This window comes from Aedes albopictus, chromosome 2 (genome assembly GCF_035046485.1).
Source record: "Aedes albopictus strain Foshan chromosome 2, AalbF5, whole genome shotgun sequence".
Lineage (NCBI taxonomy): Eukaryota > Metazoa > Arthropoda > Insecta > Diptera > Culicidae > Aedes > Aedes albopictus.
This window is the reverse complement of record NC_085137.1, coordinates 104866865-104881751: the sequence shown is the minus strand read 5'-3', so window position 1 is coordinate 104881751 and position 14887 is coordinate 104866865. Positions and strand designations below refer to the sequence as shown.

The following is a 14887-nucleotide window of genomic DNA, read 5'->3' as shown; positions in this document are numbered from 1 at the left end:
TGAAAACCGCGTAAAACAAAACCGCGTAAAAAAAAACCTGACTGTATAATCAAAGCTAATGACTGACCCATCGTTCTGCTTAATGCCGAAGAACAGGAAGTTGATGCTGCCAATACAGTTAAATACCATATTAAACTAGGACGACAGGCCCGTGCACAGAAGTGGCGCCAAGGGAGGGGTTTTTACCAATTTTGGCAAAAGACGGAGGGGCGCCTAGTGTATGGAGCGTCGGTAACCCCCAGCGAGCGAGGAAGGAGGAAGTGAAGCCGTCGCAGCGAAGCGAGCCAGCGTCGACGGAGATAGGTGGAAAGTGTGGTTGCGGAAAGGTGAAGGGGCCCCGTCGACCGTTTAAGGGAAGAAGGAGAAATAGTTAAGGTAAGGAATGTATCGTAAAGTAGTTGAAAATGTTTACAATAGCCTCAAAAATAGTTAAATACAACTGTGAGGTAATTTTATTTTTGGAGATACTGTATAAATCCTTGATAAAAGAAATGGTTTTATGATTTTCTAAAAATATTCATTTAACTGGGTTTTAAATCTAAAATACTGAACACATGTTTTTAAAATTTTGCACACCTTCTAAAAAATTTGAAATGCGAAAAAAGTTCGATAATTTTCGAAAATTGTATACTTTTTTGTGCAAATATATTAATCTCCAGAATGCTCATGATATAGTCAAATTATTTTTTTCAAGAAAAATCTCCACTGCGTTCTAGCGCAATTCTTAAAAATGCAAAAAGGCCATTTTTGAGGAACCCCTTTTTTCTATGCTCCTTAAAATCATGTTTACGCAAATCAAAAATATACAAAATGGGAAATTCGTTTTTTTTTCAAATAGGGTATGTTTTTTAATTTATGGACGAGTAAGGTAGAGCAAAAAAAGAAATTTTATAACCTTTTATGATATTAAATGCAAACTTCAAAGTTTGCCAAAAAATAGACGTTTTTTGGAGTGAACCATTTTGTAGATATTGGAGATTTTTCTATCTAAAACATGAATTTTGAATGTCGGTGTCAAATGATATGTACCGTGGATACACAGTTATGGATCACACATGGTTACGGATCAATTCGATGTTTACGGTCAAATGTCGCCTCACTGCACAGCATGGCATAACATAGCATAGTCTTCATAGCATAAACACTATACTTTGCTACCCCATGCCATGCTAAGCTGGAACATACGATCGTAAACATCGAATTGATCCGTAACCGTGTGTGATCCATAACTGTGTATCCACGGTACATGATGTCAAATGATGTGTACATAACTGTTAACAAGCATCAATATTTTCCAGATTTTTTATCGTACAAATTTTATTCGCTACAGATTTTTGAAATGTTGAAAAATCTTAACAAAATTACATTTTGTGCAGATTTTTATTTTGTGAGGTGTATTCATTTAAACACATTTTGAATAAAACTAAACATTTTCTATTTTTTTTTTCAATCTGTTCTAAATTTAACTATATTGTGAAGATTTCATAGAAGAACCGAAATAAAAAGACCAACCCAGCTTCGAGGTAGAGCATCCTGAACATTTTCAACTACTTTCCGATACACTCCTTAGAAGATAGGCTGTAAGGAAGTGGGAAAGTGAATAAAAGTACCTGTGTGTACAAAGTTAGAAAACAAAGTGGGTTTGTGTTGCAATTCGGACTTCAAGGGTTTTCTTGGTCGCGGTGAGTTAAGCGCACATGCCGACCCTGAGGCGGTGAAGAAAGGGGTTTCATAGATGCCGGATAGGGGAGACTCCATTAGTTACAGAATTTCTTGTTTTTCTTCAGTTTTTGAGAAGGAATTAAGGAAAACATAGTTCAATCTTCTTCTGTCTATATAGCATCTATCTAGCTGATTATGCTATATGTAAGATTGTTCCTATTTTATTTTAGACTTTCTAAGGTACTGCCTGCAAAACTGCTAAGAAGCTAAACAATAGCTCTAAAAACAGTTTCATACAACTCATTTTTTTCTATTTTTTTTTCATCGATCTATATTGTGAATTTACTTCAAAGATGAATTCCAAGGGAATTTGCTTGAGCTGTTTGGGAATCGCCGTTCAATTCAAGGGGTGTTTCCATGCGTTCTTGTCAAATTATAGACTTCTAAGTTAATGCGCGTATTACGTTAAACGACCTTTACAATGATTCTCTGTGAAATAATATATAAAACACGCATTGAAAAGTCTAATGCTGAATTTTTAATCCAGAATTTCCCAGAATATTACAACGAAAACTTTCCATCTCGACCAACTCTTCCGAAAATGCATTGGAGCACCCCTTCGACTATGCTCGTCCATCAGCTGGCAGCATCGGCAGCATGAGCAGCATAAAAGAAATGTCAGACTGAATCAAAACAAACCACACCAACCGAGAGAGAGAATCTCACACAGGTGTTGCTCCTACACGCAGAGACGAAACTACCCAAAAGTGAGTTCTTTCCACCCAATTTCGGGGTTGCGTGCGTCAAGCCAATTTTGAGTTGATGGAATCGATGTTTTTGTTGGGTTGTTCCCGCTTGCTTCCATGTGAAAAAAAATACCTGATTTTAAGTTTTTTCCACCCAACCGAAATTTTGACTAGGTTGTATTCACTCAAATTTGAGTACTGTGCTAGAAACTCAGTGTTGGCTTGACGCACGGAACTGCAAAAGTTGGGGTGTTTCTCTCTTCACTCTCTGACAACAATAGAAAGAGCGCATGAAAAGGGAGATGAAAAAGAACTCAAAATTGAGTTTAAAAGTACCTAATTTTGAATTTTTAAGTTTCTCCGTGTACGTTAAATATGTCATAACGATGTGTCAGTTTGCCTGGTGTCTCGCTCTTCAATCGTACGACGGTTCGAACGGCGATTCCAAAAACGACGGTTCTGATTCGTCGTGTTACATTAGCAAATCCACGTACAATGAGCCTCCCTAAAAACCGGTATTTACGAGAGTCTGATAAATGCTAGGGGTAAGACAGATACAGCGAGAATAACTCTGATATCGAAGTGTTCCTTAGAATTCCTCTGGATAGCTCTGGATCACTCTGGGTTTCCATAAGTGTTGCTTGATACCAGTGAAAAATCAAGCAGTGTTGCCCGATTTCCCGCTTCGTATAGACGTTTCTGAATGAATTCGAATAAAAAGAGTTACTCACGCAGAGATGCCAGATTATTTTTTCAAAAATCTGTATCAATACAGATATTTCTGTATCGTCGTATTTGAGGGTATAGCAGACAACAAGAGTCCTAGATTTCAATAGAAACTGATAAAAATGTACTACTTTTTGACGGTCTTGAATTTTTACTGGCATTTATTTTTCTAAAACATGTGCGAAAATGCCCAGATTTGCTTGAATTCTTCATAGTTTAAGCAGCAATTTAGAAATTTTTCATTCAATTTATTGAAAATAACTCCAAACTTTGTGCTTTCTGGAGAAATCTGTATCACATTCAGGGATGCCATATATACAGATTTATCTGTATTACACAGATTTTTGAGCATCCGTACAGATTTCGTTTTATATAAAATACAGATTTTTGTGCTAGAGGACCTATTTTATTTTTGTATGGGATACAGATATTTCACCCAAATTTTATATGGGATACAGATTTTTGAAAAAAGTGATACAGATTTTTCAAAAAATCATCTGGCATCCCTGATCACATTTTGAAAATCTGTACTTTTCTGTACTCTGTATCTTGTCTGTATAGAAGGTCAAAAATCTGTATAATACAGAAAAATCTGTATATCTGGCATCTCTGCTAACGATTGCTCAAGGTTGCTTCGGAATTAATAGTAGTGTTTTCCCCTAGGGTAAATGGAAGATTTTATTGTGCAAAATATATTGCTTTTCATTTTAGTGAACATTTTCCATTATCGGTATTTTACCGGTACTACCGGTACTGTGAGCCTCAGTACCGAAATACCGATACTCACCAAAAGTGGTCGGTACTGCGACCCCTACTCCAGAAGAAACTGCGGTCGAAAAAGATTCACCCACGCACCAAATGCACCATGTACAAGACGCTGATAAGACCGGTGGTCTTCTACGGACACGAGACATAGACCATACTCGAGGAGGACCTGCAAGTACTCGGAGTCTTCGAGCGACGCGTGCTAAGGAAGATCTTCGGCGGTGTGCAGGAGGACAATGTGTGGCGGAGAAGGATGAACCAGGAGCTCGCTGCACTTTACGGCGAACCCAGCCAGACGGTGGTCAAAGCCAGAAGGATACGGTGGGCAGGTAGGGTTACCAGACGTACTCTTTTAAGAGTACATGTACTCTTTTTCAGCAAAAATTTAGGCGTACTATTCTTTTTGGCAAAATTGGCCCAATTGTACTCTTTTTTGAAAAATCGCATTTTTTCTGATAAAATATACATATCAATCAAAATAATCTTAGTAAAAGAATCAGTATGATACAAATTAGAAACACTTAACGACAGGTTTTATCTGCAGAAGACAGGCTTTTTCCCTTTCTTCCATCGAAATCACACAAATTCATTCAGAATATGATTTGCTCCCTGCTGAAAAATGTTGTTAAAACTGTCGTTTATTAATTTGTTTTGCAAAAATGGCTTTACTTTGACGTGCAATAATCGGAAGGGTAAATAATAATGAAAGTATTTCGTTTCTGTAATATCTTAGCTTTTGAAAGCAGGCTTAATTTTTAAAACTGTCTTGAACGAAGCAGTGAGTTACATTTTCCATTGAGTTCTTAAAAAATGTTTGTAATCTGTATTAACGAAATTTTAGCTCTTCCGAAGAAAAAACTCACATTTTGCAAGTTTGTCGGGATTGTATTTCGATCCTCGGCCTCGGCGTAAGCGTCACGTGTTTTAACCATTACACTAGGTCCGTTTCACAAGAAAACAAGTCTTACGAAACCTATTGCACGAAATCCATTTACGGGAGAACGAAAAAAATGTCAGTTCTCGCTAATTCTTAACGAAAGGAATTGGAAAACAAATCACTAACACACAAGTATTTGGATTGGTCAATAGTTGGCATGAATACTGAAACAATATGAGATTAGAAACTGATGTAATAACTATCCAGTAGACTGGGTCAACAAAGTCGATTTTTTGGAACAAAGCTTTTTCGATTCCTTTTAGCGTTCAAAGCAACTGTGCAAAATTTGGGAGCGATTGGTTGCTTCCCCGTATTCCGCATTGCGATTGAAATTTGTATGGAATTTAGTATAGGAAAACGTTTTTTTGCAATTTTCTCTTAAATTGAAATTTTTCGTCTAAAACGATCTAACTAATGACGTTGAAGTATAGCCTAGGATATGCCGAAAAACTTTGCCGAAGACCGCAAAGTGATCCGACACTTGTGAAAAAAGTTATAACGTACACATTACCCGGTGGTGCTTAACATTTAACATGTAAAGGAATAACAACAATAATAAAATCTCAATTTTTGGCCTAAGTTACCAGGCGAATAACTTTTTGCACAAGCGTCGGATCGCTTTGCGGTCTTCGGCAAAGTTTTTCGGCATATCTTAGGCTATACTTTAACGTCATTTGTTGTATGGTATTAGATAAGAAAATTCAACCTTTGAGTAAAATGCAAAAAAAGCATGTTTTCCCATACTAAATTCCATACAAATTTCAATTGCAATGCGGAATACGCGGACGCAACCAATCGCTCCCAAATTTTGCACAGTTGTTTTGGACACTAGTATAGATTGAAAAAGCTTTGTTCCGGGTTGATACGATCAAATATAAAGTTTCTCCATACAACGTTGACCCACTCTAATCCAGTGATACATTAAGTAGACACAACTTTAGTTTTTCACGTCGTTAGAAAATGTATCTACCATTAGGTGTCAAGTGTGATTTACAGCATTTAAATATCAAAAACTTTTAGAGTGCCAAACAGTATTTAATCGAAAAAAATCAATTTTTACTCGATTACTGTACTCTTTAATACTCTTTTATCATAATTCTTGAAGTATTCTTTTCATGTGTGAACAATATGGTAACCCTATGGGCAGGGCATGTTGCAAGAATGCCGGACAACAACCCTGCAAAGCTGGTGTTTGGAACTTATCCGGTTGGCACAATAAGGCGTGGAGCGCAGAGAGCACGATGGGCTGACCAGGTGGAGCGTGACTTGGCGAGCATTGGGCGCGACCGAGGATGGAGAACGACAGCCACAAACCGAGTATTGTGGCGTACTATTGTTGATTATGTCTTGTCTTTAAATTTAATTTAATGTGATGTTGAACAAATAAATGTATGTATGTATGTATGTTAGCGTGGGACACCAAAAGACATTTTACTCCTGTACACTTTTTGAGTTCCATTTTGGTCCCATATCAACTGTGCAAAATTTCAGCTCGATCGGAGAAACTATATTTTAGCGCCAGCCATTTTAAGTTTTCATACGATTTACTATGGGGAAAATCACTTTTTCAAAGAAAAATCGCCACAGGTTGCCCCTTAACCCCTAAAAATAAATCGATGAATGATTCCTACTGGAAATTTTACGAGGAACCAATCCTTCGAAGACCGGAAAGCGATCTAAGGCATGTGGAAAAAGTTATTGACTGAAACCTGAATGGCATGCCAACGCTGTTTAACATGTAAGGAATAACAATAAATAATAAAATCTCGTCATTTCATCGATCGGGGGAGGCTTAATAACTTTTTCCACTAACGTCGCATCGGTTTGTGGTCTTCGGGGGTCTAATTCCTCGTGAAGTTTTCTACAGAAATCATTCATCGACTTATTTTTAGGGATAAAGGGGTGACTCCTAGCGATTTTTCTTTGCAGAAGTAAAATTTCCCCATAGTAAATCGTATGAAAAACTAAGAATGGCGGGCGCTAAAAGATAGTTTTTCCGATCGATCTGAAATTTTGCCCAGTTGATATGGGACCAAAGTGGAACTCAAAAAGTATACAGGAGTTAGAGTTTTTCTATTTTTTGTATTTTCCCATATAAACCGTGTACCAGGCTAATGTATGTACTCCCACGGTGACTGAAAATCCACTTTTCGACATTTGCGCGAAATCATGAGTAGGTTGACTTTGTTGCTACGGGGTCATGCACAAATTACGTCACGCTTTCAGGGGGGAGGGGGGTTTTGCAGAACGTGACGACCCATACAAAAATATTGAGGTCCCATACAAAAAATGTGACATAGGGGGGAGGGGGGGGTTGAAAAAGGTCGATTTTTTGCGTGACATAATTTGTGTATCACCCCATAGTCAAACTAAGAAAACCAACATTTTTATTCCCAGTCTACTATGACATGAGTTATAGCTGAAATGCCTGAAAAGAAAACCAATTCACAAATTAAACTGTAACGTTATTTAACAATGGTGCAAACATTATCACGCATACGGTAGGGTAAGGGAGGTATTTTGTAACTCTTTAAGAAGTGGATGGACAATTCTGCAAAAAAAAAGGGTTTTACTTTAAAACATGGATAATTTCAGTAGGCATTACGTAGAGTAATACGTTTTCTGTCGAAAGGATCTGAACAGAACTCAAGATTGTTGAAGTAAATACATAAAATTCCAAAACTCCTGTAGGATCTCGGCCTTCTATTTTGAATCACCAATTAAATTTTAATTGCTTGATGAAATGAAGGCACATCGGCATAACTTTACACATAGTTAAAACTACGTGGACCAACTTTTTTTACACACATTGTAGGTGTTTTATAAAAAAATGTTGAGCAAAACGTGAGTTTATTAACTATTGCATGACGTCAGCCACCTTGCATAAATTACGTAACGCTTCGAAGGAAGTATGAAGGTTTAGTGATTTGGCTAAATGTAAGGCTAAATTACACACATATAATAATAAGTAAGAAGGCCATCAAACATAAAGTAATGCTAATGGTACATAATTTGTCAAACATACGTCAGATAACACATCTGTTCTATACTGGATTACAGAACACCTAAAAAAACATTCTACTTTTCGAAAAGTTGTTACGACACAAATCGAACCCATAACAATATCATTATGAAATAAACGTATAACAAACCAGGTCACAGGAGGCCCCAACGTGTACTATTTTTCTGGTTTCAAAGTACATTACGTTGGCATGGATGTTTTCTCCCTTTAGAAGAAACTAGAAGAATAAATCTGACAGGTGGGCTAAAATATGTCCCCATCTGATTATGTTGAACATATTTTGGCCATACTTCAAACCATCATTTTAGTAAATATTATCGCTCTACCGAGCTTAAGAACAGTTTATTTAGAGCTGTAACAGGGCTCCAACTACATTCACATGAAATAAATGTTTGTAAAATATAATACCTCTTCGAAGCAGACTACAAATTTGGCATCTTCCTTGTTTTTGGTGCTTTTTATTGGAAATGAAAACATTTTCTTTATTTTTTGATACCTAACAGCATATTTAGCTGACATCCAAATTAAATGTCACTACATAGTTGAATACTTTTCGTGTTCCAATAAAAAATTTACCAAGATTTAGTAGTGATTATATACATACACTGTGGTCAAGGATGGAAGAAAATCACTTCTAGTGACAAATGATACAGGATACGAACAATCCAAGATTGCCTTTGCTCTTGCAGTAGCATGATGCCGACACCCTCGCCCCGTGCTTGAATCATGGGATCACAAGCAATCAAAGCATCTGATGCATGCTTTATCATGGGATCACACGTTATCGGATCATGTTACAAGTCGCGATAAATTTTATTCATTACGATTTTGAACCACTTATGAAGCAATAAACTGAATTCATGATTAGAAACAATACAATTATTAGCATATATTGATATTAAAGTAACAAGAATGCACAAAAAGTGAATGATTTTCGGTATTTATCATTTCAACTTCATGATAACGATCGCATCATGGCCGCACATGCCTCGCGATTCAATTTTTGCGGAACGTGGTTTGTTATAATGCTTGACGACAAGGTACTATCGTTGTTGCTATGATCGCGCGAAGCGCTTCAACCGCGACACATTCAGGATCTTATCATGATCACTAGATTTCCATCCTTGACTGTGGTGCATAATTGATCGGACAAACGGCGATTTTCATACAAAATGGTCAAGTTTGAGATGCTGTAACTATAGTTTTCTTTGGTAGATTGAGCTCAATTTTTGACACGGAACTACGAATATGCTGAATTTTGTGTATACAAAGTATAAAATGTTTTCGTTCACAGGTCTGGGCGTGGCAAGGCGTTGAAAATATTGCAAAAGTGATCGGACAGCGGCACGCGTGTAAATCAAATGGGTACCGCTGTCCGGTCACTTTTGCAATATTTTCAACGCCTTGCCACGCCCAGACCTGTGAACGAAAACATTTTATACTTTGTATACACAAAATTCAGCATATTCGTAGTTCCGTGTCAAAAATTGAGCTCAATCTACCAAAGAAAACTATAGTTACAGCATCTCAAACTTGACCATTTTGTATGAAAATCGCCGTTTGTCCGATCAATTATGCACCACAGTGTACATACATTTATTTGTTCAACATCACATTTAAAACAAGGCATAATCAACAATAGTACGCCACAATACTCGGTTTGTGGCTGCCGCTCTCCATCCTCGGTCGCACCCAATGCTCGCCAGGTCACGCTCCACCTAGTCCGTCCACCGCGCTCTCTGCGCTCCACGCCTTCTTGTGCCAACCGGATCAGTTGCAAACACCAGCTTTGCAGGGTTGTTGTCCAGCATTCTTGCAACATGCCCTGCCCACCGTATCCTTCCGGCTTTGGCCACCTTCTGGATACTGGGTTCGCCTTCTCCGCCACACACCGTTCTCCTGCACACCGCCGAAGATCGTCCTCAGCACGCGTCTCTCGAAAACTCCGAGTGCTTGCAGTTCCTCCTCAAGCATGGTCAATGTCTCGTGTCCGTAGAGGACCACCGGTCTTATTAGCGTTTCGTACATGGCGCATTTGGTGCGTGGGCGAATCTTTTTCGACCGCAGTTTCTTCTGGAGCCCGTAGTAGGCCCAACTCCCGCTGATGATGTGCCTCCGAGTTTCATGGCTCACATTGTTGTCAGCCGTCAGTAAGGATCCGAGGTAGACGAATTCCTCCACCACCTCGAAAGTATCCCCGTCTATCGTAACATTACTACCCAGATGGATCCAGTCGTGTTCAGTTCCGTCCACCAGCATGTACTTTGTTTTTGAGGCATTCACCACCAGTCCGCTCTTTGCTGTTTCGCGTTTCAGGTGGGTGTACAGCTCTGCCACCGTTCCAAATGTACTGGCGATAATGTCCATGTCGTCCGCAAAGCACATAAATTGTCCGGAATTTGTGAAAATCGTTCCCCGGCTGTTGAGCCTGGCTCGTCGCATCACACCTTCTGGACCTAGAGTGATGTTGAAGAGTAGGCATGAGAGTCCATCACCTTGTCAAAGATTCGAATAAACTGGATAGTTCACCCGAAACCCTTACGCAGTTTTGCACACCGTCCATCGTTGCTTTAATCAGTCTAGTCAGCTTCCCAGGAAAGCCCAGGAAATAATACTAATACAATACAAATAATACAATACCCTAGTCGCTATATGCATGCGCTCAAAAATTTCGACAGTTATTGCCAAGCGTCGAAGACGAACGCCGTGGCTCAATATCAAGCGGCTGCGTATCGTAGAGGTGGCTCAAGACTACGCGCAGCAGCTAGCAGTGGCCCTACCAACGGAAAAGCAGCTTGGCGCAGCTACACTTGAAGATGGCTGAAAGGACATCTGATCCGCCATAGGTAGTACTTCGGCTACAGCACTAGGCTTCGCGACTCCTAATCACAGAAACGACTATTACGACGGCGAACGTGAACAGTTGAAAAACGAGAAGAATGCAGCGTGGGTGAGAATGCTGCAACATCGTACGAGAGCGAATGAGGCACGTAACAGACAGGCGCGGAACAGACAGACTCAGTCTTCCAGAGGAAGAAGCGCCAGCAGTAAGAACAAGATCGCGAAGTGATGGAAGAGCTGTACCACGCTGAGGACACACGAAAGTTTTACGAGAAGCTGAACCGCTCGTGCAGAGGCTTTGTGCCATAAGCCGTCATGTGTCGAGATAATCACGAGAATATTCTCACGAGCGAGCGTGAGGTGATCAAAAGGTGGCGGCAGCATTACGAGATGGAAAAGCTCCAAAAGAAAAAAAATCGAAGGTTAAGGTTTTTGAAAAATTGAACATCTAACATAGATCCTCGATAAATATAAGTCTAAGTGTATTTTTCCTACAAGCCCTTAAGGACAGACTTGTAAGAATTCCAAAATGGCCGCCACAAACGACTTTGGCACCTACTCACGATTTCAAGGGCACAAATCTCTTCGTAAACAAAATCAGCGCACCTGATCTTTTTATTTTAAGCTTATTACAAGTGAGCAAGAACAGAATAATAAAATTCTTTGTTGTGTGAAGCTTGCTTCTTGAGATTTGTGCGTTTGAAGTTTGGATGCACTGTTAAAGCGGGACAAACATCTTCAAACACAATCGAAGACATTTCAATCCCGCATACCGTTTTTGAGTTGCAATTTTATTAAGAAGATAAAATATGCTTTGTCCTTACGCCCTTTTCAAAAGTTAGGTGAGGAAAAATGGCTATGCATTGATGCAAAAGTAAATGATTTACGAAATCCAGTGCATGAACTAAACCTTATTCAAATTGAAAAATATCGAGTCAAAAATGGCATATTTTTTCGTGATTTGGACTGCAAGGGATCCATAGTAAAAAAGTCAAGGATTTTTTTTCTGAGTGGTACTACAGAGAAGAGGAAGGATGTAGAAAAAAGCATTCAAAATAAGGGAGTCAGTAATTGAAAACCAATACGTCATTCTAACTTTTTTTAATTGTTCAATTTATTTTCACAAGACAATGTTCGGCAATCTGTATCTTCGCAAATGTCACAAAGCTGCATTACCTTTCCCTCATATTGTTTAATGCCAAACTTTTCTGAAATAAAATAAACGTATGCATAAGTTTCGTCGGTTTGATCGACACAGGACATGACTTCAGTCATGTAATACTTACTTCTATCATAATAGTCATAAACCGTAACATATGAAGGCAAATGAAATGCAATTTTGAAATGGCGTTTGGCAGTCACTTTAAAGCAGGATTCCATTGAGGTCAAGTATTCATAGTATATTACCAGAGAAGTGTCACCAAAGCGTCGCTCCACTTTCTAAAAAAATATATAATTATGAGCGAATTAATAGGATAAGTTTTTGAGTATGAGATTACTAATACTGCTAATGGCACAGTGACCCTATTTACAATAGACGATCGTTAACTGCAAAAGACTACAACATGTTAGACGTCCACTTTAATAACTGATCACCTTTTCTTATAGCTCCTTACTAGAAACTGATAAATCTGAAGCTTAGATTCTCCTAGTTCTGGAGAGGAGGGGCATTGATTTGAAAGTTAGGAAAATCGAAATATCTCAAGGATCGCTATCTCGTCTAAATGCACGATATAAAAAAGTACACCATGGAGCTTTAGAGGTTTTGCAGATACCATCAAAATTTCACGAAGAAATGTTTTGCCATTTTGACGGTGTTATTACGATTTTTTTTTTCAAACAAAATCACCCAACTGGTTATGTTAAAAGATAAAAAATATAAATGATACGGATTCAAATATTTTTGATGAACTACAGACCTACCACTCAAAACGACATCCGGAGTTCCAACTAGCTGAAATACAAAACCGTAAAAGTTTAAAACCATAATATTTACCTTTATTCGCATAGCTATATCTTCTACAGCATCCATTTCAAAAATAAATCCACTAGGTAGAAAGATCTCCACCAAGGCCATATTTGACCTTTCCTGTGTTGTCTTTTTATTATATGCCACACAAATTTTCAAACGCATCGCATCATTGGTAGTTGTAGGCAACGTTTGCACATCTATAGTAAACTCAGGGTTCTTGTGGACAATAATGTTTTGATAGTACTCATAAGACACTTGTATTGCACCGTAACCGATGCCATTGACCTCCACACGCAGATTGCGGATCATCTGATCATCGGAAATTTTTTCGGTCTGAGCTACCAAATCATGCGTAGAATCTACATCAAATTTACGTAAAATATCGTAGCTATGAGTAAAACTATTTTTCTTAGAAATAGTAATACGATAGTCATTTCTTCTAGTTGATACAGCCGCGGCGAGTGTCGCCAAAGCTTTCAGCCCAACAAAGGTGTCCTGGGTTCCTTCAAAGCCTCCGCGAGCGTATCGCTGCCTGCTCAGCCAACGCATAATGGGCGTGGCATCGGCAGCCATGTCATTCAGTAGGTATGTTAAAAGAGCATATCCGGCTATTTCGATCTGGACTGGTTCTTTGCTCCAATATCGCTCATTAGCGATTCCGTCGTATATGGAGGGTTCCATGAGCTTCTTCAGAAAAATCTCTTTCCGACTATCGTTTATCAAAAAGAATGCATATGTTACCAATGCCAGATCATATTCATCAACAATAATTTTCATATTATTTCCCAGATAATCAGCAGTCCGATCAACATTTACTCGGTATTTTTCTCGAACTTCCTGGTTTTCCACTAAAGCAATTAGAACGTATGCCGTAAGAGCAAATCTCGATGATGATAGTCCACCTTGAATTTCCTGGCTAATAATAGTTCCCACCTCCGGAAATTGACCATCCGGAAGCTGCTTTTCCACCAACCAATCAAAAGCATCATTTACGATTGCCTTATCCACCTCAATGTACTTCGCTGCTATTTTCAATGATTTGGCCACAAAAGCTGTCAAGAACGTGCTGCCTTTCTCGGAGTGTTCCCAAACGCTGAAAGAACCATCTTTGCGCTTGTATTTAAGTTGATTCTGAAGCCCCTTGATCAGATAGTCTATGGCTTTCGATTTAACGGTATCTTCCAACTTTTTCGTTTCCTTGAGGTAGTCTAATATGACAATGTTCGGCACAAGGTGAACCATGTTTTGTTCTCCACATCCAGATGGCAGTCGAATCAAATCTCCCAGGTTTTCAATCACTTTTCCAATAAGATGTGCTAAAATGCAGAAGATAGTCGGTAATGTTTAGTTCATATCGATAAGGAGTATCCGTTGAGTAGATCACGTATCACGAGCAATTTCTACTGTGTTAACTGAAAAACCCCATTTCAGAACGAACCACAGCTCATGTATAGTCATAAGTTGATTGCCATTACTTAAAACAGAAACGGGTAGAAAAAGATAGGATTGAATTATAATTGAACTAAAGTTGACGAAGATATCACCAAATCACTTTTCCATGTTTTACTAAAGTGACCCCAAACTTTTGGCCGATTTATCATTTTAAGAAGTGACCCCAAACTTTTATTCGATGACACCCAGAATTAATTTACTTAATCACTTTTTTCTGGATTAGTTCGGTAAAAAGCAGTTGGAAACTGATAGAAAGTAGGTTATATTACCGCTCTCATCTTAAAATTTGGTCGACCCAATTTTTTTTAGTGAAGATAAAGCTAACAAATGAATATTTATGTAGAAACATCACCCAAATCATGTTCAAAGTTTCTTTTACTTATTATCTTTTGAATAAGACCCAGGGTTTTGAAATCGGACGCAATATGGCGGAGATATTGGTTTGAAAAATTACATGTTTTTGAGGGGGCTTACGAAGATCTCATTGTCCTTCTTGTAGTCAAGAACTAATGATTTGTTCTTGTATTAGATGGTTAAAAAACTCGTAAAATGTTCTTGTACCGACTTTTCGAACCCTCTCAGCACAATACCCTCTTCGAATGAGTGTAATCAGTTTCGTACCTTTTAATTCCGCCGTATGTTGCTTATCCTTTGACAGATACGCGTATTTCGACTACCACTTGTAATCTTCCTCAGTGTCAGTTATCCACTCATGGATAATAACTGACACTGAGGAAGATTACAAGTGGTAGTCGAAATACGTG

The 14887-nt window shown here is 38.6% G+C and overlaps 2 protein-coding genes across 3 annotated transcripts in view; both read right to left on the bottom strand.

Moving 5' to 3' along the window:
* The window catches only part of LOC134287690 (uncharacterized), a 303954-nt gene that overhangs the window by 72788 nt on the left and 216279 nt on the right, over positions 1–14887 (bottom strand). The window lies entirely within an intron of this gene.
* The window catches only part of LOC109420540 (thioester-containing protein 1 allele S1), a 55549-nt gene continuing 52171 nt past the window's right edge, over positions 11510–14887 (bottom strand). For both annotated transcript variants that reach the window (XM_062850185.1, XM_062850186.1), the window contains 3 exons: positions 12696–13987; positions 11986–12139; positions 11510–11907 (listed from right to left, as the gene is read on the bottom strand). In XM_062850185.1, the coding sequence (XP_062706169.1) occupies positions 11801–11907; positions 11986–12139; positions 12696–13987 (1553 nt within the window). In that variant the 3' untranslated portion in view covers positions 11510–11800. The remainder of the gene's footprint in view (positions 11908–11985; positions 12140–12695; positions 13988–14887) is intronic.